General features: G+C 46.8%; 1 protein-coding gene across 2 annotated transcripts in view; it reads right to left on the bottom strand.

Annotated features, from left to right (window-relative positions):
- DNER (delta/notch like EGF repeat containing) overlaps positions 1-26,109 on the bottom strand; it is a 254,119-nt gene that overhangs the window by 102,738 nt on the left and 125,272 nt on the right. For both annotated transcript variants that reach the window (XM_036236759.1, XM_036236760.1), the window contains exon 5: positions 20,741-20,886. In XM_036236759.1, the coding sequence (XP_036092652.1) occupies positions 20,741-20,886 (146 nt within the window). The remainder of the gene's footprint in view (positions 1-20,740; positions 20,887-26,109) is intronic.

Below are 26,109 nucleotides of genomic sequence, written 5' to 3'. Positions count from 1 at the left end.
TATTTCAATTCCTGAACAAAAGTAAAGTTTGAGTGTCATCTAAAATTCATCTGTTAGTGAAATTCCCTGAAAAAAAAAAAATATATATATATATATAGCCTATCTCACAAGTAAATGACATACCATTCTTTCTTATTTCAAAATTTCATTTAGTTTTCTAGCTATTCCTTCGGTCGTGCCAAAAGAAAATGGCAAGAAAAAAAGCTTTAATAAGATGGACATTTTGACATATAAATTATTGATGAGGAGAACCGAGATCCTCCCCAGTATCCTCAGGTTACCTCAGATGGAACACTCAACTGTGAATTCCATTTTTAACTATAAAGCAAAGAAGATAAACCAACGGAAACTTTCCTAAAGATGGAAACCCAAGGGGAACAGGACAGGGTATAAAACGATCACTTACTGAAGAAAGCCCCGCCATACACCGAGTACTGTACATACACTCACGGAACTCTCCCGACAGTCTCGCAAGAGCGGTACTATTTTAATTCTCTTTTACCAGTGATAAATCAGAGAATTCAAGTCGCTTGCTCAAGGTCACGCAGCTGTCAGAGGCAGAGGGAAGCAGATTTGGTCTCCTAGAAACATCCTTATGATTTAAGATATTCAGAAATACAAGGAATTAAATTACAAAGTGTGAGGGTCAAAGTTCAAATAACATTACGAGAAAAGGGATGAGGGTTGCATTTATACGCTGAGTACGAATTCAGAGAAAAAGACTCCCGAAGGCTTCTTCCAGTCTTAGATCCGATGGATCTGGGTCTCGGTCCCAGATAGGCCACAAATCCCCACTGTCGCGATCCTTCCCCAGTGATCTCATGTCACTCTGGAGTGCTAACGGTCGCCTCGTGTTTCTTTCCTATTCTCGCTATGTGAGTCTGACAGCGCTGCCATAACAAAGTCCCACAGCCTGGGCGGCTTGGCCAGCAGAAATCCATTGTCTCTCTATCCTAATGGCTGGGAACTGCAACGCCAAGGGTTGGCAGGGCTGGTTTCTTTGAGGGGCTCTCTCCTTGATCTACAGATGGCTGTCTGCTCCCTCTGTCTTCACGTGGTCTTCCCCGAGTGTCCCCATCTTAATCTCCCCTTCTTAGAAGGGCACCAGTCGTATTGGATTAGAGCCTCCTCGTACAACCTCACTTCACCTTGATCATCTCTTGAATGGCTCAACCTCCGAATGCAGCCACATTCTGAGGTGCTGGGGGTTAGGACTTCGACCTATGAACTTGGCGGACACGATTCACCCCATAACTCCCACCCGCCCCCTCTCTGGCTCGCTAATGCAACTATTTTCAGAGCGGTCTTCCTCCAACGCTGCTTCCAGTCCTTCACGGATATTTGGTGCTTATGATATCCAACCCATTACCCGAGAGAGCACACGAGATTCGCTGATCAGTAGCTGTGCGGAAAGGGCGACACAGAACGTACGGAGACGGGTAAGACAGAGCGCGCGAGCTCGCGGCACTGGCAACGCGGTTAGGGAAATGAGCCCGTGGCCTCGCCATCACCGCACTCGCCTTCTTCCTGCTCAGTACTGGGCACGCGATAAATGCCAGGCACTGCTCTAAGGGCTTTGCAAAACGACGTCGTCCTCAAGGTCACTGTCATTGCGATTTTATACTTGAGGAAACTTAGGTACGGGGAGGGTGAGCACATTGGCCACGCTAGGCCAGCTAGTTGATTGAGGAGTTGAAAGCTGAGCCCAGATCATTGGATTCCGGGGCTTATCCTCTGCACGGGAAGAACCTACATTAAACGCGAACCACAGACGACCATGCAGCATGGTAAGAGAAAATATATATAGTATTGCTTCTGTGATCCTACTCCTGTTTCTTCTACCTCTGTGACCTTGGGCAGGTAATTTATATTATTTATTACTTTGTTTTCTGTTGGCCCTCACTTCAATAATAGGAGAAAATAAAATAAAATGTGCTATAAGTCAAAGATTCTATTATTTATGTTGTGATTTTTTTTTTAATTTGACTGTTCAAAGATCTAAAATGATGCCACAGATATTCAACAACACGTGTCCAATAGGATGTGTGTCCCCAATTCCCGTCGTCAGCCAGGAGGTAAGTCTTCCTCTGAACATTTATAACTTGAACCTAGATTTACTTCCCTATTGGACCTATAATTCTCCTTGGCCTTGGTCTACACATCTATTTTCCTCTTAATGATTACTTTGTAGCTTATGTACCTTTGTGAATAGTCTCAAATCCAATTCAAGAAGAGAGAATGAAAATAAACAAAAAAGTAAAACGTAACACAGAGTTGATATAAGGGATCAGTTCAGGCTTCCTTAGGAAGAGTGAGTGCGATTTTTCAACCCCTCGTTTTCCTATTGAAATAAGAATGTACACAAATAATTCAGCCTGTGAATGCCAAGAGGTTTTTCTCAATTACGTAATCCCTGATACTGTGGATTTTAACTGAAAATATTTCTTTCTTCAGAATTCGGAGGAAAAAAAAACTATTTATTTTACTGTGTTATATTTTTATTTACAGTCTCTAATCTGATTAATGCATTTCTTTATTGAATTTACACTCGCACGAATTGAAATAACACCGGCGAAGACGGGAAGGTCCTATCATTCATTTTAATTAAATCTCGTCTCAATAAATATGTGTTGCTTTCATCATTTTAATACTGAACAAATGGCGGGTTATGTCTACTAAATGTGTTTCTCTAGAAGAATTAGAAGAGATTCATTCTAATAATTTCCGGAAGAAACTCCTCCAAACATCTAACTCGGGGGGGAGCAAAAGGCAGGTTCGCAGGCAGCATGAGTCTCGCCTGCTCACAAACTGTTTTTATGCATTGGTAACAGTCACGTGAAATGATTTCTTTTGGATGATAATTTAGTCCTCCAATTCCGAATAAGAGAGAAAATCTGCATGCAAATTTTGAACTTAAGAACATTAACACTTCTCACATCTTCCTATCCAAAATGTCTTGGTTCATGTATCATATTTTAATCATTTTGATGCTTGAAGTTTCTTTTCTAACTCATGTATGACTCAGAATAGAATATTAGATTTAAGTTCTGTGAGGTAGTAAAAAAAAATTACACACACACACACACACACACACACACACAGTGGGTTTTGCCACAAGAGTGCCTAAAACCCCTGTAATTTCCTAAAAAGAACACTAAAAACATCTTTTGTTCTAATATCTCATCTTAGACCCCAGGTTCTCACACCAAGCTCCAAAGTCTCCTGGAATTTCTTGGGTGACAGGAGTGTCTTTTGCTCTAATGAGGTGACTCTGGGCTCCTGGATGGGGACTGGTCACCAGAAAGACCAAACCATGATAAGAACCTTGGAATTTTTAGCTCCACCCCCATCCTCCAGAGAGGGGAGAGAGGCTGGAAATGGAGTCAGTGATTGATCACATCTACATGAGGAAGCCTCCGTGAATGCCAATAAGTACAGGGTTCAGTGAGCTGCCAGGCTGCTAATCACAACAACGGGAGGAGGGGGTTGGGGGGAGAGGGTGATGCACCCCAGCCCCACAGGAATAAAAACTCCTGTGCTCAGGACACGCCCAGACCTCGTCCTGCGTATCTTCTCATCTGTCCGTTCATCTGTATCCTTTATCATATTCTTTAATGAACTTGTAAGCGAGTGTTTCCCTGAGTTCTATGAGCCACTCTAGCAAATTAATCACACTCAAGGAGGGGGTCACTGGAACCTCTGCATCAGAAACACAGGTGACACTTTGGATTTGCGACTGGCATCTGAAGTTGAGGGAGGGCAGTCTCGTGGGACTGAGTCCTTAACCTGTGAGATCTGAGGCTACGTCCAGGTAGACAGTGTTGAAATTGGGTTCAATTCTTGGATCCCATACGGTATCTGAGAATTGCTTGTGGGTGTGGGAGGAAAACACCACATATTTGGTGACCAGAAATGTCAGAAGTGACGTGTTCTCTGTGAAGGTGAAGGAGACACACAGGATAAGGAACACACAGTAGGAAAGAATTGGGTTTTTCCCTCCCTGAAAGGTAGAAAACTGAGTTTTTCCTTTACATGTTCTTTATTCAAAAAAAAGAAAAGGCATGCTTTCATAAGAAAAGAAATACTGCTGTTTGTGACATGAATGGATCTTGAGAGCACCATGCCATGTGAAGTAAGTCAGATGGAAAAGGACAAGAATCATATTATTTCTCTCATATGTGGGATAGAAAACAGAAAAGAACAAATGAACCAGTAAAACAAACAAACGAAACAAAAAACCATTGACACAGACAACAGTATGGCGGTTACCGAGTGGTCAAACACATGGCGGCGAAAGGAGCCCAGACTTTGGGTGATGAGCACACAATGCAATACAGATGATGTCACCTGACACTTACACAATCTTATGAACAATGTCACCCTGATAAATTTAATTTAAAAAAGGAAAGGTATGCTTCATTCCCTAGAGCCACGGCATTCGGACTGTTAGATGGGATGATGAAACGTCCACGTCACAGGGCCGTGGGGCATGGAGTCCCTTCACAGACCCACAGAAGTGCTGGCGGAAATGTTAAGGTCACGTCCTGTTTCACAGGCACTGACAAAGGCCAACACACTTAGTTGTGTGGCCGCCACATGAGATGATCCTCCGTGTAGAGGCCAATCCCAAATAATTCTTCCGCATTATAATTTTTAGATGCTAAAAAGAAAAGGGATAAAAAGATCCTATGAGCTGGCCCAAACTCTTGTTTGCTCGAAAGGCCGAATAAATGGACTTCTGCTATGAAGCAGGCATACAGTCATTTATGTCACCAGATGAATGCATCTCATAGAGCTTGTCAGGCTCCCTAAAATTAAAAATAATAATAAAAATTAAAGAGTAGTTTTGCTCATTTGGCATAACATCTGTCTCAGAAAGGCTCAAACGCCACCAGCCTCCCCTGTTTCTAAACAAGGGAGAATTAGAAATCAAACACGAGGCTCCGACTTGCTGACAGACCTGACAAATCTTACCTTCCCAATCCCAGGTCCCTGTTCTCACCTCCTCCCTGTCACCTGCCTTCTAGAATTATCTAGTACTCTCTTTCTTACTAAATTCAACCGCTGACTGAACTTAATGACAGATAAAACCTTAATGGGATACCTTTAGGGACATTTGCATTTAAATAGAAAATCATGCTTTAATTGCAAAGGAATGCAGCCCAAATAGCAGGATTGCAGGCATCCACCAAGATGGTGCGTCAAGGAATCGGGGGACGAAGGGACCTCCCGAGGCATCTTTGAATCTTACACCAGGTAGGCACCTCCGGCCCACTGCCTTCTGTCCAAAAGCATGGGCAACTCAATAAGACTGATGCTCTACATTTCAGAAGCATTTTTTAAAACGAATTTTCAATTCAGAAATAAAGACCTTCATAATATATATATATATTTTTTAATTATCTCCTACCACCGCTTGCTGGTAACCATGGGATTGCCATTTTTTAGAAGACCCTTTTTCAGGGTTCTTCTTGGACAGCAATTATATATTCATGAGGATGGTCAGCTACAGTTGATACTTGACAGCAAATGTATTTTTCAACTGCAAATTTAAAAATACATTTAGCCGAGCGATGCTTCAAAATAATGGGCAAACAGCCAATCGCCTGCTTTTGCGGCCAGCTGCACCAACTCCTGTCACGGCGCAGGTCTTAAAAACAAAACAAAATAAAAAAACACTAGTCTATGGAGCATATGCTAATGACCTGGAATCAGAAATTCCAGTATCGACTTTCTCCCAACAATTATCCTTTAAGATTAGAACCCTATGGGGGAAATTAAATGTGAGTCTAGCCCCAACCGATTTCCACTGAAGTCAATAAAAATCCGTCGTGCGGGCTAGAAGCATTCCTGGGCAGTTCGAAAGAGGGTGGACGGAAGCACTTCCAAGGATAACAGGGTTGGAATGCCAAGTCTAGCAAGGGTCAGAAGAAGGTCGCTCTTGATGGAGGCAACAGATACCATTTCTACTGGTTTGTGTTTCCTAAGTGCCACCTCTTATTTGTAAAGCGCTTTACGAAACGCTTCCACAGATATGATCTCATTTCAGGTTCCACTAGGATTTCTCCAGCGCCAATGGGGATCTGACTCTAGGCCTTGCCCGTGCCGCAACCCTGTGCCTCATCATTGGATGGGGGGACCGAGGCTCTCGGGAATCACGTGATGAGATTTCAGTAAGTATCAGAGTCAGATCTGGACCCCTGATCTCTCCCTGTGTCCACTAGCTCCCACCGAGCCACAAAGCCTCGGACTTCATCGGAATGGTCTGTACAAATGCAGCAGCCACTCTGACAGCCTCTGGACCAAGCACGAGACTGGTCGGCTTTGGAAGGACTATCAGATTTTAAAATTTCAACTCTTGCCGAAATCATGTCACCTAATTACCGAGAGCCTCCGTATCCCCATCCAAATATTTGGGTAAAGAAAATGTCCATGTCACAGGGACCATGGTGAGTGTAACACCCTGCCTAGTGGGTCACAGCAATAAAGTGATGTCTCGTTAGCTTCCTGTAAATTTAAACCAAGCCGATTTTAATGGGGTCTATTTGATTTAATTGTCAAATGAATTATCCCTATGGTAGGAAATGGAAGTATAATATGATACTAATCTAGATATGAAAGACCTATACTTCTTACATTTTTATTTATTTTAGCATCCTGTAAAATCTTGCAGACAAAAGTCAAATTTAACTGCTGTTTCTGATTTTAGATATCACAACACAGTATCTTTGTTTTTTTAATCTCTACAACCTTCCATACATGTAGAAACCCGAAAAACAGAGGAGCACGCTTTGGTTGAATAATCAATGAAAACAATTCAAGCTTGAAGGAAAGTGGCCAGATTCCAGTATAAATTCCCACAGTCTGTGACCTTGGCCTGTGGGGCAGTCCCACCCTTAACCTAATCTAAGTTCAAACTAACCACGACCTTTGCCGCTCACCTTGCCAAAGGCTCTTTTTCCATTCCAAACCCCTACGAAATTGTCCTCGGCAGACTGTTTCATAGTCACTTCAATGGGTGCTTTCAAAATACATCTCATTCTCTTGCTATTTTAGTTTGTGCTGACCATTAATGCCTCTTGATTTATATGACTTCATTCAACTCTCTGTTTGATGGCATCGACCTACTATACTTTGCTTACCAGCACTTAAAAATACAAACCAAGGCCAGAGAATTGCAAAGAAAAAGGGTAAAGGTAGAATGCAGTGAAGAAAACATGTAAAGAAATGAAAAAATTTAGTGGAAAAGAAAAACCAAGAACATACTGGAGAAGTTGGGAAAGCACTTACTGAGTTACAACGGAGGCGGAAAAAGCAAATTTGCTAAGTTTCCCTGCAGATACGGACCTCAGCGCACGGGCGTAATTATTTGCGGGACGTATAAAGGGTGTTACATAAGCTGCTTCGTGTGTTTCTGCTATTCACGTGCTTTGTTTTCCCCCAGCCTCCTGCCAAAATATCGTGGCTGGGCTAAAACGAGACGCGTAAACGACAGTTCTGATGTGCTACGTGACCCATGACCTTTGAACTCTGGACAGCTCTGGAGCGGTCCACGTTGGCTGAGGCCTCTGCTGACTCCTGAAAGACGGTCACGTCAGTGTCCTCTGTGTCCTTCTTTCCACCTGCAAGTGTGAAATGATACCCCAGTGTACGTATCACATAGTCACCTCTGCCGGGGGTTGAGACACAGCTCGAATTTCCTGCCCTGAAACTGTGTGGAAACCAACCACAGTCAAACAGAGCAGGTGGACTGCGCCCATGGCAGTGGCCCGGGGGGGCCAGCGGCGACCTTGCTCCATGCACCCTTACTAAGCAGCTGCTGTATTCCAGGAAGAGCTTCCTCGTCCCCTCCCCTTCTACAGTCAGATTCTTTGTCCCTTGTTGACTTGGCAATATCCCGTTCAAGGGCAGAATTATCATTAAGCTAGAAATTCTCCTCCAGTGTGAACTTGGAAAGAATAATGCTGCGGCTCACTTAAATGCCGGTCTTAGCCTCAGAAATGCCCATTATGTTGAGTACAGAATGAGTTCCTTGTTGATGACGAGTTACAGACATGCAAGTGTGTGCCAAGTCTCTTGGGATTATTCTTGAAATCCCAGGCAAAGGCAATCTGAAGGAAGAAACATGAGTGTGACAGGTGTTGGGGTGATACCTACCCTGTCCCTTCCCCACCAAGGTGGTAAGTTTCTGGCCAGTTTCCGGTCAAGGCAATATTAGAGTAGCATCTTCTCTGCAACCACCTTATCTCACATTCCCTAAGAATAAATGGCTTGTAAATGGCTTTCAGGTAGAGCGTAACCTGGGACTGAGCAGGCACCCCAGTGCTGACCTCGCCTGGGCCAGTACTCGAGGTGCCCAGAGGTGGGGTGACCTCGGGTCCCCAGGAGCTGCTCCTCCCAAGCAACTTGACCATGTTACATCAGCAATTATTGCTTTCCCTGAAACCAAAATCGTGCCTCGAATCGTCTCCTGCACAAAGGTGATACGACTTCAGTTTTGATGGGAAAATTCAAAATGTTTCTTTATCAAAGACATAAAGCACACAATATAAAAAAAAAAATAGCAACAACAACAACAACAAAAAAGCACCGTCTGGTCAACATTAGTCATTAGGAGAACGCAAATCAAAACCACAGTGAGGTACCACGTCACGCACACAAGGATGGCAAGAATCAAAAAATCTAAAAAACAAAAACGGAAAACAGCGAGTATTGGTACGTGAAGACATTTGAACACACGTGCGACTGTGGAAAACAGTTTGATGCTGTTTGACACCGAATTGCCATGTGACCCGGCAATGCCACGCCTTAGGTATACACTCAAAAGAACTGAAAAAAAAAAAAAAAAACCCTCATAGCAGCACTAACCACAACAGCCAAGAGCTAGAAACAACTCAAATGTCCATCGACCGTAAAGGGATAAACACGTTACGGTATATCCGTACACCGGAATATTATTCAGCCATGAAGAGGCACGAAGTACTGACACACGCTACGACATGGGCAAACCCTGGCGATGTCATGCTAAGTGAAGGAATCCAGGTACAAAGGTCACACGTCGCATGATACCATTTGCATGAAATATCAAGCGCAGGTAAATCCGCAGAGACAGAATGCAGACTGGTGGCTGCCGGGGGCCGAGAGAGAACGGGGGAGTGACTGACCGCCCGGCGGAGGTGGCGTGTCCTTCTGGGGTGTGAAAACGTTCTGGAATTGGGAAAAGGCAGTGGATGGACTAAAAGCCACTGAATTGTTCACCTTAAAATGGTTAACTTTTCCACTATTCTGTACGCCGGAAACTAATATAATATTGAATGCCAACTGTAATTGAAATGTGATTTTTAATTTTTTGAAATGGTTAATATTCCATTTTATGAATTCCACCTCAATTTTAAAAGCTCTGTCGAGCCCGGTGGTGCCTGGCATCTCTCGCCTCAAAGGAGAAAGTCTCGTCTCCTTTTCTGAAGCCCTTCGCACATTAATCACACCCACTTTGCCAATTCCTTTCTTTCGGCCCATTTCGATGTGATGCATCCGCTGCTATAGAAGCAAAAACTCTTCTTTTGACCCATTTCCCACACAAAGTACCGCCCCACTTTCTCCCTCCATTCAATGCCAAACTGACCAAAACGGCAAGCCACACCGGCTACCTAAACCCGTCCTTGCTCCGCGTCACCTGGTTTCCTGCCCGTCACCATCGCTGTGGCCCCCGACGACAGGAGCCAGGGCTAAGTTTGGGGGCTCCCCTCTCCAGGGAAGCAGGCCAGTTTTCAGAAAAACAATCGCTCTATTTCCTGGCTCTTCTTCACTATCTTAAGAGCTTGCAACGATGGTTAACAAAAAGGTTGGTTTTAGCTGCGTTAGAAGATTTCTGTAATCGTCATTGGCCAGCTTTCGTTTTATCTTTTTAACACGTTGTAGGGGACGTTCGGTTTGTTTTTGATTTGGCGCTCTGCACAGCTGCTGGCAAAAAAGGAACAAGGGAGAAGGAAGCAAGAGAGGATGGGCCACTGCCTTGAGGATCACGAAGGAAAGTAACATGCTGCTCCCAAGCTGGGCGTGGGGCGTGGGGTGCCAGCCGAGGCGCTGGGGTCAGGGCTCGAGGAGGGGGCGAGATGGAGAACTTGTTGAGTTGGCTTTTAGCAAACCGACCCACAGCCATTACAAAGAAGCCACTCGGAATCACCGCAGAGGAGAAACAGAAGTTGCAAAGTGGTTTTCAAGGTCAAAGAGGGGGAAAAACTGAATTATTCAAAACCAGACTGGAGGTGTTCAGAAAAGAAAAAGTGCCGAACGTAAATAAAGAAGTCAGAGATAAGGGTCGGAGGCAAAGCCTGGACTAGGCAGAGGTCCTCGAATGAGGTTTCTGGACCTGGGTAGGGGAGGAGGGGTGCTGAGACCCTTCTAGGGGATCCATGAGGTCAAAACTATCTCATAATAATATTAAAACACACTGTGCCTTTTTCCTTGTTGACACTGGCAGTAAAGACGCAAAACCAATGGTTAGAAAAACTGCTGACGCCTTCACATGAAGCAAAGCAGTGCCTTTGTAGCGGTCATCTTTGGCTCTTCACCATCATCCAGCATTTGCAGGAAGAAAAAAATGCTAGTTTCTCTTAGAATGCCCTTGATGAAGCAGTAAAAGTTAAAATCTTATGAAATCTCAACCCTTGAGTGTACATTCCAGGTGACAGAATGGGGAGATGCATACAGCGCTCCCCAAAGTCCAGCGGCTGTCTCAGGAAGCGCACCTGTGCCATCGTTTGAGTCATGACCCACACAGCTCATTCTTCATGGAAGACCTTTTGACCTTGAAAGAGCGACTGACGGGCAGACCATAGCTATTTAGACTTGGCTGCTCAGCAGATACTTTCTCTCAAATGAACCAAGACAGCCCGTCACTTCGAGGAAAACTACCAATAGTTTTTGTTGCCAGAGATAAAAATTTGAGCTTTAAACACCTTACAGGAAACATTAGAATTTTGGAAAACTTTCATCTTTCATTATAAGCTTGACAGACCCCAACGCTTAAAGACTTTTCTGATGAGATTGTTGGTGATGTTGGCTATGAATTTTTTTTTTATTGTCTAATAAAATGTGTCAACATTCAAAAGATCTTTTAATCCCAACATTTTCCAAATGACCAATGCGCGGTGTTAGAAAAATCACTCATGCGTAGAGAATCCAAAATATAAAACGTACCAGTGGGTTTTAACGAAACGGTGCGAGAGGTCGCTGACATGGTTTCAGATTTCATATTCAGTTCACCTTTGCAAATGTGCAGCCTGCCGAGTTTTGGAGCATTTTCAAGAAAAATAACCACAATTACCTGAAAAGGCTATTAAAACACTTCTCCTTTTACCAAGTGAATATCTGTGTGAGGATGAATTTTCTTCCAATACTTGAACCGAAATGACACATTGCAATAGATCGAATGTAAGAGCAAATATAAAAATCCAGCTGTCTTCTCTTAAGCCGGAGATTAAAGAGATTTATAAAAGTGAAAACAATGCTTCTCTTCTCACTAAACTCTTTGCTTTGGAAAATCGTTACTTTTTTTAAAAGGTGTCATTTTTGTTAACATGTGATGGATTTACTAATTGAATGACATAATAAATATTATTACACCCTCAGTTTAAATTGAATATGATAAATAGCAATAGATGGAGACCAACCAACAAAAGTTCTTTGTAGTTCTCAGTGATTTTTAAGAATGTAAAGGAGTCCTGAGACCCAAAAGTCAGGAAATCACTGAGCTTGGTAGAGTCAGACAGTTTTGTAAGTAAAACTACAAACGCTACATCCAGTGGACAAATCTTCCAGTGAGTCCGTAGCTCAGCGGGCAGAAAACAGACCAAACTCTGGAGACTGAAGCCTGAGGATGGCCTGTGGGGAACTGTTTGGGACAGAAGGGTAGGTCCCACCTAATACCATGAAGAAACCCCTGACTCCGCCTGCCATTAAGACATGTCACTCACATAAGCCCATAGTGCGCTGGTGTTCTCTCCTGTTTGGGGCAAGTTAAGATGGACCACCCCCTAGCACGTGACATGTCACCCCGCAACTCAGAAGGGCAAGCTGCAAAGCCACACTGATTCTTAGGGGCTAAGAGGATGTCAAGGAAGGAATGGGCTAGTATCACCATCACACTAAAGCTCTATTCTCATCGGACCTCATCGGACCTCTGGGAAACAGACGTGTCCACCTGTACTTTAAAATCGGAAAGAAGTCACAAGCTGCCCGACACGGGCACTTGGCTACATAATTCATTAGAGGCTGAGGAAGGCTGAGGAGGTTGTTGCCATTTCAGAGGAGATTGGGGTATCAGGTGATGGTCAAGTTCAATGATTTCTGACGCCAGTGTTTTGACACTCATCTCAGGAGAGTGGGGACCAAGGTGGTTTTCCTCACCCATGTTTTTTGGGATGAAGCTCTATGTCTGATGCACGGAGGTGCTCACAGAACGCTGGATGTGGGCATAGAAATGTGCAGAAATAAATGAATATCCAAGATGATGAGTGTGATAAACCCCTTTTGTCTGTGTGAGCAAGCACTGCCGATGGCTTTCAGAACCCCGAAGAGGACGCCCTTTGCAGGCAAAACCATTTAGCTGCATTACCCCCAGCACGCCGCACTCAGCTCTCTCTGAGAAACAGGACGAAAGAATATTTTGTGGAAAGACGAGGAAAGTGGGCCCACCGAATTCCAAAGCGACGATTTCCGACTCTCGGGTATCAAAGCCTAGTCAGAGCCTTATTTCTGTGTTCCAAAAAATTATCAATTGAAATCTCAGAATGATAGCTTTCTGTCTCTAATACGGATTTATGAAATGAGTATCTCTCCTTTTTGTAAAGTTGAAAATTGTAATAAATGGAGTGCAAAATCAGGGTCTACCAATAACAATTTCCGGAACTTATCTACCTTGTAACAGGAGGCCCTGGGATGTATGTGCAGAGGGGAGCTACAGCTAATAACGCTGTACTGTGTATCTGAAAGATGCTAAGAGATGAGTCTTAGACGTTCTCATCACAAGGGGAAAAAAAGTTGTAACTTTGTGTGTGAGGTGATGAATGTTAACTAGACTTCTGTGGTGATCATTTCACAATCTAGCTATACATATATCAAATCATTATGCTATACATCTTAAACTCATGCAATGTTATATGTCAATTATATCTCAATAAAACTGAGGTGGGGGGTTGGGAAGGGATCCAAAAAAAAAAGTTTCTGGGCTACAGATGAAAGGTGGCATGCCACTAACGTGAATTTTCTTTTTCCATGCATTATTGATTTCACCTGTTCCTCAAACTTTGCTCTAGAATAAGAGGGTCCCAGAGAGGTCAACCCCCTAGTGCAATTTATGCCCAAGAAAACCATGGTACTGAGGCTGCTAGATCTTCTAAGTGTCTTCGAAAGGTCTTGAGACCGTGACCTCTGACATCCTGACTAAAATCCAAGGCACTTTACAATGTAACCCGGCATCTCATCTCAGCACCCCGCCCCCGACACACACCCCCGGGATCAGGAGCTGCATATTTTTCTCTTCCTATTTTAATTTTACGTGAGGATTAGTTTCAAGTACACAGTACCTTGTTTAGACATTTACGTAGTGTACGAAACGATCCCCCTGATGTCGCTCTCCCCTCTGGCTGTACACGCAGCCATCACCTTACCGCGCTCCCCATCCCGTGACCCTCTGTCAGCTACTAGTGTGTAGGGGCTGCATCTTAACTGGGTCCCCCAGGGAGTCATGTGCACGTGACAGTTTGGAGAAACGTTGCACCAAAACAGCATCAGGTCAAATTATTTGAAAAGTTTTCTACCTGATGCCTGGTTTTCCTTATATACACAATGCAACCCTATGTGAAGATACTAACCAGGAAATAAAGCTGGCTGTGACGCTGGCCATCCCACCAGAAGACACTATGGGGACTGGGGGCCAGAGGCAGCGCTACCCAGCCGGAAGGGCCACGGAGCAAAAGTCCAGAAGTCTCCCTTCACTATGTCCTGCCTCTACCACGAATACGCTCTTGGGCTTTGGGCAAATAGCTCAAATCTCTCTTAGACCTTGGTTTCCTGGCGTTGAAAATAAAATAAGTGGACAGGCCTCTAAAATCTCCTTCCGCTCAAAATTCTCTGGCGCTGGAAATGTCACCAATGATATACTTCCCACCCTAATATATTTGGAGGGCCACCAAGTGACAATGCCCCCGCCACTGTCTGTTAGCATGAGGGGAGATACATGTCGGCCTTCTGGAACATGCCGGTGCCAAACGGACACACGACGAGACATCTACCCTTTAGGAAATAACGTTACAAAGATTTCTTTAAATAAGTTGTCATCGATGACTCGACTATGTCGTCATATCTCTATACAGGTAATGATACGATCATCCTTCCGTCCTACGACACAAAAAGGCAGGTGAGTACAGTAATGCCGAGAATTATTGAGACCCAAGTCACTTCATACTCTACACATCAAAAAGGTGAAAGGTGGCTGCACTTCCTGTTATGACCTTTACGGTTCTATGTTTCTAATAATCATTATCCTATTTTTATTATTCGTAAAAGTGCTTTCTTTTTCAAAGGTCCACGAAGCAGATTCCACAGGAACAAGCTGTGGGAGAGACCACCCCCTGTCTTTGGTTAACAAATCCACATATCTCGGAAGCCTTCATTTTGGCATTTCCTCCAAAGCCTCTGTTTTCTGGCTCAAATGCGTGGGACAAGCATTGTCAATAAGCTATTTATTCGGTCCAGAGAGACGTTCCCACCACCCGCCTTAGGAGAACAAGTTCGTAGAATAAATCAGTCTCTTTTCCCTGCAACGGCCACTAACCAGGGCTCATCGCACCCTTTCCCACTCCCACCCACGATGCCCCTCCGCCCCTCTCCTGCTGTGCCGCGTTAGCCGGTTAAAGGAGAAAGCCCTTCGCAGTGTGGGCCAAACCGTGGGGACCCGCTGAACGGAGCTACGGAAAAGCAACTCCGCACCCCGGGTCCGGCCGCTGCGTGGACGCGGCACGCAGGGCAGGCCTCCCCTTCGCTCCTGCGACGGGCCCCCTCGCTACTCTTCCCGCCCCGTTCCTTTCTCATCTCACGACGCTACCGGGTCACAGTCTCTTTTCGAGGTCTCATAGGGGCTTTTGTGTTTGCGCTAACGACGGTCAAAACATTAGCTCCGGGAGAAGTGATGGGTGAATGAGTGTGACGTCCGGTCCTGCCCTCCAGCGCACGGTAACTCCCTGGGCTAAGACAGGGCCGCGGGGGGCTCCAAACCCACAGGAGTATGGCGGCCAAGACTCCGCTGGCTCACGCCATTCTGGCCTATGTCCTCTTGAAATGAGAGGGGGAGGCCAGGCAACATGCTTAGAGTGTCCCGCCGGGGTCACTGCAGCATTCGGGGTGACACCGGCCCTGAGGCAGCCTTACACCAGACTGTTCTCCGACTCATCACTTTGTAAAACTGCATTTGCCGCGTCCTGCTCATACCTACCGACCGCATAACTCTAACGACACATGTAACTCAAAACTCAGAGAACTGGCTCCCCGTTGGACTTCTGTTCTTTCGTTTATTTGGTGCCTTCGGGTCCTCCCTGCGGGAAGCGCCCTGCTAATCGTTACCGTGGCTGCAGAAGGAGCCAGGCACAGGCCCTCACCCCGAGGCGCTGCTGCTCCGAGGTGCCCTGTGGTCCCACATCTGAGGTGGGCGCATCTCCAGGGCCCCTGAACAACTCCTCCAGCCTCACCATGCTCTGGCCCCGCACCCTGCTCCCCACAGCCTCGCAGCTCCCTCTCAAAGGCCACGTCTCATCTGACCAAATGCATGCCCTCTGGGGTCTCCAGCACATGACAGGCAGTGACAGGCGACAACTCTGCAGTGAAGCGAATGCAAACAACAATGGGCGAGACGATCATGAGCATAAGTCAATAGTCACAGGTCTCGCAAGGGAAATAAAACGCAACAGGGCTTGAGAGGAAAGAGTTCGCACTGGGGGTTTAGGGACAGCGTCCAGAAGCAAAAAGGTTTTGAGCCGAGTGTGAAATACACAGAAAGGCGGAAGGGCTGGGGCGGGACGTTACGGTGGGGGGCGGGGCAGCTGATAGTCCCAGGTGGATGGAAGAGCAGGAGCGAAACCACCTGCAGATCGGAGGGTGGGATCGGGCTGTGGGAGCATGGGGAGGGGCTGAGGCCGGAGGCTGGAAAGGCTCACGCACCCCACCCGGCTGTGGCATGCTCGCCCTGTGCTCTGGGAAGGAGGTCGCAAACAAACCCACCTCAGAAATGGGAGTTCGCTGTGAACCCTCACGAAGAGGCACATGCTTTTGAAATGGGGGAAAAAAGACAGAAGTATTCACACGAGGCAGATTGGTCTTGGAAGGATAGTGTCCTCTACCCAGGACAGGTGGGCTGAAGGAAAGGGCCGGCGGGTGTTATCGAGAGATGGACGAAGCCATTGGTTCAGGTGAGTCATTTATTTCCAAGGAGCCAAACCCGTGGGGAGACTGGGACTTGCTAGAGCTTGAGGCTTTGACTTCCAAGAGTGGGGGGGGTGGGGCTAGCAGAAGGTCGGGGACCTTCGGGAGCCCAACGTGCTAGAGCCTTCTCAGGTACGGGCCCGCACCTGGAGAGAGAGTGAAGACAGGGGCTCCCGACGGGATCGAGAACGGCTCCCAGCCATGACGCCGCTCAGTTGTCCCTCAGACCAAAGGCTGTGCAGTAAGCTCTAGTATCCAGTCCAAATGGCCCAAGGATGACTGACGAACTCCTAAGGCAAGAGCTAGAGGGATTTCTAAGGAAATCTAAGAATGGAAGCCTGGCCCCGTTTACCTATGAGTACGGATCAGGGCCAACAAATAAGGAAGTTTTGGGATACGTACTGAATCATTATATCACTTAAGAGCATTTATCTTTTTTCAGTAATTCCATGTGACCTTGAAATTATTAACGACAAAATCCTTGAACACAAAGATGTTGCATTTTTGCTTTAAAGAATCAGCAAGAATGGGGAGATCACAGGCAGTGCTCCCGAGACCTGTTTCCAGAACTGAGGTCCACCATCGACTTCTGCAACAGAATCACCTGGCTGCCCCCAAAAAGGCATCGTGATCTGAGTGAGGGGTCTGGAATAAGACTTTCTGTCAAGGGCCTCAGGGAAATCTTCGGCAAACTAAATTTTAAAACTCCTTTAATTTTGTGGGCAAGGGATGCAATGGAGGAGAGAGGAAGCAACAAGGAATTGAAGAGAAAAATCGAGAAAATTTTGTGATGGTTAATTTGATAGGTCAATTTGGCTGGGCCATGGGGCCTAGATATCTGGTCAAAGATTTTTCTGGATGTTTCTGTGAGGATGTTTTTGGATGAGATTTACATTCAAATTGGTGGACTTTGAGCAAAACAGATTGCCCTCCATAATGAGGGTGGGCCTCATCTAATCAATTCAAGGCCTGAATAGAAAAAAAGACTGATCTCACTCAAAAAAGAGGGAATTCTCCCAGCAGACAGCCTTTGTACTTAAACTGCAACTCTCCCGAGTCGTTGGCCTGCCAGCCTCTCCTCCCGTCAAATTCTGGACTCACTGAGACTCCACAGTGAGTGGATCCACAATGAGCCAATTCCTTAAAATAATTCTAGATAGATAGATAGATAGATAGATAGATAGATAGATAGATAGATGGAAGGAGGGAGAAAGGGAGGAAGGGAGAGAAAAGGAGACAGACAGAGAAAGAGAGCTCTCCTACTGGTCTTGCTTCTCTGAAAAATCCTGACTAATCCTAACTAATCTCTTGCTCTTAAGAGACAGGGTCCTTGAAACCTAATTGGATCTAAAGAAAGCTGAAAGCCCACACCAGCAAAGAGCCTTGTGTTACTCCCTGACATTCCTCTTCAGTATAATTAAGGAATCATCAAATGGACAGGACCCGTTGGTCACCAATCTTGGTGGCAAAGCTCCAAGAGAAGTAGTGGCCGACAGTCAAATTTGTTATAAGGAAAAGAAAAGATCAGAATCAACCCTTGTAACAAAAGCAGTTTCCAAAAATAGAGGGCTCCTTACGACGCCATAGTAAATACCTTAAAAGGCCTTCCCAGTATGGCGCCGTATCTCAGAACGGCCAGCTCAAGCTTTATCGCAAACCACCCATCAGCTTGGAGCTGTGAAATATCCTCTAGCCAAAGTGCATCTGATGGAAAAGAAACGAATTCCATTCCCAAATGAGAATGTTGTGGAAATAACAAGATTGCTTTTATTTTGATGGACGATCTAATTAAAAGATATAAAAATGATCAGAAACGATAAAATTAAACTACCACATATAGTTCTTTTTTGTTTTGTACTATGGAGTAGATTCTCAAACTGAGTAGATGGCTGGACTAGATAACTTCTAATTTTAGGACAGAGTAAAAAAGAAACAAATTCAACATTAACAGCCTTTTAATTTTGGCAAACTGCTCCTAAATCATGACAACAGTCACAAAAAAGCCAAGTAGACACAAAAAAAGAAGATCTACTTTTCCATTCTCGCTCTTGCCGTGGGTAGGTCAACTCCCGCCATCTTTTTGTGAACTGGAAGACTGTCGGCTTCCAGACATCTCTCTCCAAGATAATGGTGTGGTGGGTCCATAAGTGGACATGGCACTGTCAGCCTAATCATTCACTTAGAGTCACCGGAGTAGTTATGAGGGCTCAGATAAGATGACGGCCACAATTTCCTTAAATTCACTGAAGGTGAATGTGGGCTTTACAGAATCAACAATAGCAGAAGCTCGATACTCTAGAAGTGGCTCACGTGGAGCTGGGACATGGTGGCAGAGGGAGGAGGTGTCCCTTTGCAGAGGGACACCCAGATCTCTTTAAAGGAGCTGGTGCCCATAATGAAGATACGCTTCCTCTGCAGTGACCTGCTAAAACCAGCCTGGATTCCTCACTAAGGCTCCTGAGTCACAAAGCGCCTTGGCAAGGTTTGCCGGGTTACCTGCCAGGCGCTAAATAATTCTGCGGCCTTTTCAATGAGTCGATTCTAAACCGGCGGGCAGAGCTAGAGCCTTCATGCAGGCGAGACCCTCGTGAGGGCCGCACGACAGCGATGTGCACATTCTAAGATAATACGGTCACCACCGTATGGATGAAAAATTTCCCCCAGGAAGGTGATACATTATACGAGGAAGCTCACAAGGAATCTTAACCACCAAAATTCTGAGAATAGCCCTCTGTTCCGTGTTCACGACACTTCTCGTTCACCGACGTGACCTTTCGGAGGGCTGGTCAGGGCTCAGGACTGTTTGCCGGGAATAGTCAGAGTGGCCGTGGGGAAGAGCGGGGCGTCCCCGCTTCGCAGGGTCACCGAGAAGGTCTGATGGCCTTCCGCTGGCCCCGCGTCTTTTCTCTAGCTATCGTACCCTCGTCTTGACTGGCACAGAAGACACTCCGTATCCTTCTTTTTAGTCCACAAAATAAATTGATAAATGAACCTTCCCCTCAAGAAAGAAGAGAGATGGGTTCCAGCTGGCCGAGACAGAGGGAAACGGGTCCCTGGGGTGGGCTCGGCTCAGCACTGCCACCCCCCGGCTTTGTGTCAGGGACCCTCCCGCACCTCAGGGACCTCATCTTGGCTTCGGTTGTGTTTGTGTTCTTTTTCAAAGACTCGGCAGAGATCCTTATGCCCACCGCTTTCTCGTGTCCTGACCACATTCTGCCACCCACAGAAGGTCTCTTACAGGAAGTGCCACGTGTAAGCCACCGCAATATGCCACCCGAAACATCAAAAGCATGGGTTTCCCGAGACCCCCCATGGGTTTCCGACGCCCCTTTCGTCAGTCGCCCCCATTCCTTCCACTCTTCCCAGCGCACGCCGCTGCTCCCGAATGCGTTGATATGGCCATGAGGAGGCGTCGCCACAGAAAACCTAGCAGCGCCACCCGCACTGCTGGCCTCGCACAGATCACGCTCTTTTTCCACTGAGGGACCCGCCTGCACTTAACGGGAACCCCAGCGGGAATGTACGCAGAACTGGAGAGAGGCACACGGAGGAAAGGAGGCCAGAGATGGAAGTAGCAACTGCAAGAGGAATAGATGTGCCTCGAGGGAACAGGCGCCCTTGCAAGGTGCCCGGCGCCACGCTCTCCGCATGCGCGGGTGCGGCCCGGACTCCGCCTGCCAGCGCTTTAAGGGAGCCCTATGCCGACGGTGATGGGCCTCGGTGACTGCTACGGTCCTTGGCTGGTCTCACTCCTGGACCCCGTCGCGAACCAAAAAACTGCACTCGGCCCCTTGGGGCCCCACACCCTGTGACCTGAGCTACTAAAGACGAGGGACAAACGGGCTCAGGTCTTCCATAGCATTGATGACGCTGGTCCACGAAAGTCAAAAAATAGTGGCAGCCTCCCGTCCCTGCCTCTTCTCCGCTCCTTCTCTGTAGCTATTATCAGCGCTAGGGAAATGCAGAGTCCGAGGAGGAAATTATGTGATAACGAGGAAGGAAATGACTCCGCGCTTACCTTTTCTTTCTTCCATCGCTCTTGACGCTGCTACCAGACAGGACGACTACTTCTCCCCAAATCTCTACGTCATACCAAAGCAAGAAGGTCTAACACTGCACAGATTTATCATAATTACTTTAAAAATGATGTGGAGACTTATCGTTGCACACTAACACATAATCGGAACCAGACATCTGGGGGACTTTTGACAGTACGTTTATGTGAACACGCATTTGTTACATCGCCTCGCTGTCCCCTTACCTCTGACGGCTTCGTGGTGCACCTTCCTTTGCCCGAACACTCCACGTCACTGGCCTGGCCCGCCCCCGGCACGCAGGTGCTGGCCTTCACCACCACGGTCAAGCGCAAGGCCACGATCGATTTGGTCACCGAATCGTTCACAAAACCTAAAAGAAAACGGGACAGTGGGAAATGTAAAGTCGAGGTTTTCACCAACATTCCCTTCACAAGGCGACGAATTTGGCTGACACGGCGCTGACGTCTGGCACACGAAACAAAAACAGGAGGTTAAGCACGGGAAGAAAGCGCACGCAGCGGCATCTGGGTGTCGGGCCCCTGAGCCATCGCGAGAAACGCCGAAGGCCGAGGAGAAGGAGCTCCAGACACCTCGGTCATCACCCTCGGCCCCTGCGCTTCGGTCCTGCCCTTGCCCTTTGCCAAGTCCACCCCTTCTCTACCGTCTCAGAATTCAACAGCTCTGTCATCTTCTCCCAGGGAGCCACCTGCCTGCATCTTCCAACTCTTCTCCCTCTTGGCTACTCGGGGTGGTCGCAAGCACCAAACATCCCGCACGGCCAGCCCCGGCTACCCGCCTGCCCGAGCAGCTCCCCGTGCCTTCGCAGGCGGGCGTGCAGGAGGGGGCCGCACGGTGTGTTGGGTTTATCAGCGACTATCACCAACCTGACTGTACGGCATCAACTGAAGTTATGCGGTTCTAACCATCTAATAAAACAACCAGGCGTAGCTGAATATCGCTTGCAGCACGATGTGTCACATTTATCACCGAGTGATCTTGATGTCTAGTGCAGCCATTTGTGCACGGTGGATAGCAAGAACTATGGAATGAATACAGCTGCCAACTGGCATGAAGAAATAAAGACTGTGTTTCGCATCAGTGATGTAATTATTTCGCTAAGGAAGTGTCTTTCTAATAAGAAAATTCACTTATGTGTAATTTTTTTCATTTCTAAATTAACAACTTACTTATAACACCCCATCATCCAGGAGAAAGACCCCTTCATTCCCCACAAACGGCACTCGCGGTGAGGTGGCGAGATGATCCCAGGCCACCATGCCTCCCTGAGCCCCATTTTCTCATGCATTAAGTAATGATAATAACCCCAAAACAGGGTGACCGAAGAATGCATCATCAAAACTGGGACGCTTTTCAGATCAAAACGGGGTGCTTTTTGTGAGTACAACGGAACACGGGCACGAAGTGAGACCATCTCGGGCAATGGGACAGCGTGGTCACCCTTCCGTTTGCATCCTGAGAAACATCCAGAGACGAGGAATCGGCGAAGTCCTGCATCGGCGCGAGACCGTGTTAACAGGCAGAAGACGGGTTCAAAGCAGCAGCAAAATCTTTCCTTCAAAGCACAAGCATCAAGGTTACGCCAGGAATGTGAGGCGAGTCGGAGTGGAGTAGAGACGTTCCTTGACTTCCAGTTGGGAGGGAGGAGACCAGTGTCCTTTGGTGTCTGGGTAAAGACAGGAGCTGCCCATCTGGCACACAGTGGCATTTGACAGCCACAGACACTAGTTGCTCTCTTCCTAGGATTTCCTATTGAAATCTTTAAGGTAAATTGGCTTTGGGACAGAAGGACAGTTTAAGCGGAAACGCCCCCTTTGTAGAGCTCCCTCATGGCCCCCGCCATGATGTTGACACCTCATGCTTTCTCCCAGCCACCTTCATGCACCTTCTTACTCCAACTCCGTAACGTTTCCATGACACCCCCGTCGCCTGGGACACTCCCTTCTCCCATCTCACGGCTCAGCTCTCGCCTTATTCGTGAGCCTCTCCTCGGTGCCCCAGCCCCCTCCGAGCACTGTGATGTCCATCTGTGCTCCGGTTACGCTGCCCTGTACGGGTCCCCGATTAGTTTATGTCTCAGATGGTTTCTCATCATCCCACCTTTACGGAAGCTTCCAGGATGGGAAGGATACATCTTAGAGAAGTGGCAAGTAGCGAGACAGGTACATATGTGACCAGAGCAGCAGACCTAATTCCCAAAGAGGAGTTTTCAGAATGTCTTGTCATCTACATGTCTACTTTGAAGAGTGGCAATTATTTGAATGCATAAATTCCAGCCTACTAAAGAAATAATTGCTTACTGATGCATGATTAGCCTTGATAATGGAGAAATCGAGCTTGGTACATTATTGGGATGCTACCTGAGTTCTTATTCTGGAAGACAGCTTTACACATAAAATAATAGAGGTAAATCAGATATCAGTAATTATCAAGGTGTTTTTCATACCCTCGCTTTGTTCTCTGTTTTCGCATTAAATTATAGCCTTATTTGCATAATAAGACTGAGGGTTTTGACCCTAAAATCCTTTAGTAAACTATTAAAAAAATCAAACTTTGCAACAGTATGTCGCATGTTACTCCATAATTCCTAATTACATCACCTAACCCCCCAAAGAGAGACAACAGGATAAGCGTGTTATTTTCAGCAATATACCATGCACACAATGAGGACGGAGCCTGGCGGCTCCGTCCACTCAGAGTGTAATTTCAGTAAGTTGTCTGCACCCCCCTCTGATCATGTCTGAGGGAGAAGGTTTGGCGCTGAAGCATGACGCTGTCCTACCTCTCATCTGTCTGCAGCTGGGGTATAGCCAGGTCGTCCTTGGGAAACCCCACACGCCCAGAGTAGGAACTGCGCCCTTGACGAAGGGGCAGCAGGAAGGAGTGGAAATGAAATAGAATTCATCTTTTAAAAAAAAAAAAGTCCTCTGGGGCTTGAGAAGTGGTCCTTTAAGAGCTGCGGAAAAACCAGTGTGATTTCTTTGACACAGTACTCAAAGAGATGGATGTTTCTAACACGCTTATAAGAAATGCAGAGCAAATGGTCACTACTGTTCTCTCCCATAATGGCATGAAATCAATCTGTACAACGTCATTCCTGATACCGATTGGGGCAGAGCAGCTTGCCCTCGTATTTAGAATTCTGAGATCCCCAGGCCAGGCAATCGACTGGAGACAAAAGCTAATCCAGAAGGAGTAAGGATTACACTCTGGTCCTGTTTACAGAGGTGTTTTAGACTGCTCCGTCTAACCTTCAGACTGTCGACACCTGCGTTTTCTGTGGTCTTTTTCAAAAACCAAAGAACTGATGCCACATTGGAGCCTATGAAGTTGCTCCGACTATAAGCTAATTGAAAATCACAGCCAGAAAGGGATGAAAAGAAACAGGAGGTTTATAAAAGAAAGGAGATCAAAAAGGAAGGAGGAAGGGAAGAAAGAAGACTATGCAGGGAAAAGGAAAACCAAATCATAGGCTAGAAACCGCATGCGACACAAGAAAAACGGACACTAATACAGAAAAACCAGCAAAGGGAAAGAAAGCGAAGGTCTATCCAAAGCTCCCGGTTCTCATACCTCCCGCCACAAAAAAAAAAACATGTTCTCATCTTCTCATTTTCAGGGCCTTATACTCCCATTCCAAGCACAACAAATGTAAAATTAGAGTTCTTTGAGATTTTGCATGAATAAACACATTTGTTTAAATCATAATGGTGTGCAGTCCACACTGGCGATTCTGATTATGAGGCTGAAATCCTGGAAAGGTCGCGCATTCCAGGTGAGTAAACTGGTGCTGCGGGGTGAGCCGGGGAGCAGTCCAGGGATGGAGGGAAAGTCGAGCTCATTGAGTCAACGTTCGGCAGGTGTTTATTGAGCTCCAAGCAGGAGGCGGCATTTAGGCCGAGCTCCGAAGGCTGAGAAAGAGCCAGTGAAAGAGCTGAGAAGGTGAGCGTGTCGGCCGGGCGAGGAGGGCAGTGTGTCAGTGGCCCGCCCTTTGATGAGGACAGAGAGGCAGGAAGGGCCTGATCGCTGGGGTCTCGTGAGCCTGGGTAAAGACGCAGATTCTCTGCCAAGCGCGATGGTAACCCCCTGCAATGCTTCATGCAGGAGACTGACACACGGCTTATGCTTCTTCAAGGACCACATTTTGGTGGAAGAACCAAGACAACTTTCCTACAAATTGGATGTAGGATATGAGAGAAAGGAAGAAATCATTCACAGGTTGGGTAAGCCAGGGGTCCCCAACCCCCCAGCCAGGAACTGGTCCATGGCCTGTTAGGAACCGGGCCACACAGCAGGAGGTGAGCGGCAGGCTAGTGAGCGGAGCTCCATCTGTATCTGCAGCTGCTCCACAGTGCCAGCATCACCGCCTCAGCTCCGCCTCAGATCATCATGCGTCTGATTCTCATAGGAGCACTGGTCCCTGGTGCCAAAAATTCGGGGACCGCTGGTGTGAGCAACCGTGTGGTGATGGTGGTAGGCAAGTAAATCAAGATTTTCACTGTGAATATATTGAATTTGAGGCACTGATGAGACATTCGAAAGGAGCAATGAAGCTGGTGGCCAGACACAGGCCACGGGTCGTGATAAATGTCAAGGCTGAAGATTCAAATCCAGGCCGCGTTTAAAAATGGACAGTGTTAAGTCATCGCGATGGGAAAAGTGAACTAGGAAGAGAAGACATAGAGAACAGGGCCCAGAACCAAGCTTTACAGGCCAATATTCACATTGTAAACTTAGTTTTGCATAGTTATCGGACCATAATGGAATCATCTAGAAAATAAAAATTAAAGACAGTGGTGGCTGCCAGGGGCTGGGCGAGGGAGGGATGGGGCGGCATCGCGCGCAGAGTTTCCGTCCTGCAGGATGCAAAGCGTCCTGGGGATGGATGGCGGTGGGAGCCCAGCACTGGCAGTGAACTTGACACCACTGAACTGCACACTTAACCACGGTCAACTTCACGCATTTCGTTATGCGTATTTTACCACAATAAAGAAAAACTAAAGGAAAAAATAACCGAAACAGAAACAACTATGTGATTTTTCCAACATGCAATAGATAAAAAATAATAATAATAATAAGATTGCTGGGGTCCGTGACAAATGAACCTCAAGGACTCTATGCAGTTCAACTCGAGATCTGGAAAGAAGGGCACAGAAGCCAGAAGGAGGGAGGGGGGGAAGGAGGGAGGGTGGGAGGGAGGGAGGGAGGGGGCAGAAGACACCCTGCACTGGAGAGGCCCCTTCTGCCTGTGACACAACTGGGCGATTTTCCTAATGAGTTTTCAAACCATAATGAAGGAAAACTTTCTCCCAAGTTTACCCAGGGATCTCTCAACTCCCGCAACTAACAAGTTACAGTGGCGCGTGGAAGTTGCGTTTCCTTCTCCTTCCCCTCATTCCTCCTCCCCTTCTTCCCCTCCCCCGACTCCCGCACAAACACAGCAGACACTCTGCCCAGCCCACAATCCCACGAGCCCACACCGTGCTCACCAGCACAGTTGTTATAAAGCATGCCACCATCCTTACGGGTCCTTTGAAAACAATGACTGCCAAACTCACCTCCCTCGGGGCCAAGG

Source organism: Rousettus aegyptiacus, unplaced genomic scaffold (assembly GCF_014176215.1).
Source record: "Rousettus aegyptiacus isolate mRouAeg1 unplaced genomic scaffold, mRouAeg1.p scaffold_m13_p_2, whole genome shotgun sequence".
In the NCBI taxonomy this organism is placed as follows: domain Eukaryota; kingdom Metazoa; phylum Chordata; class Mammalia; order Chiroptera; family Pteropodidae; genus Rousettus; species Rousettus aegyptiacus.
Note: the sequence above shows the minus strand (reverse complement) of the source record. Positions and strands in the feature narration are given on the sequence as shown.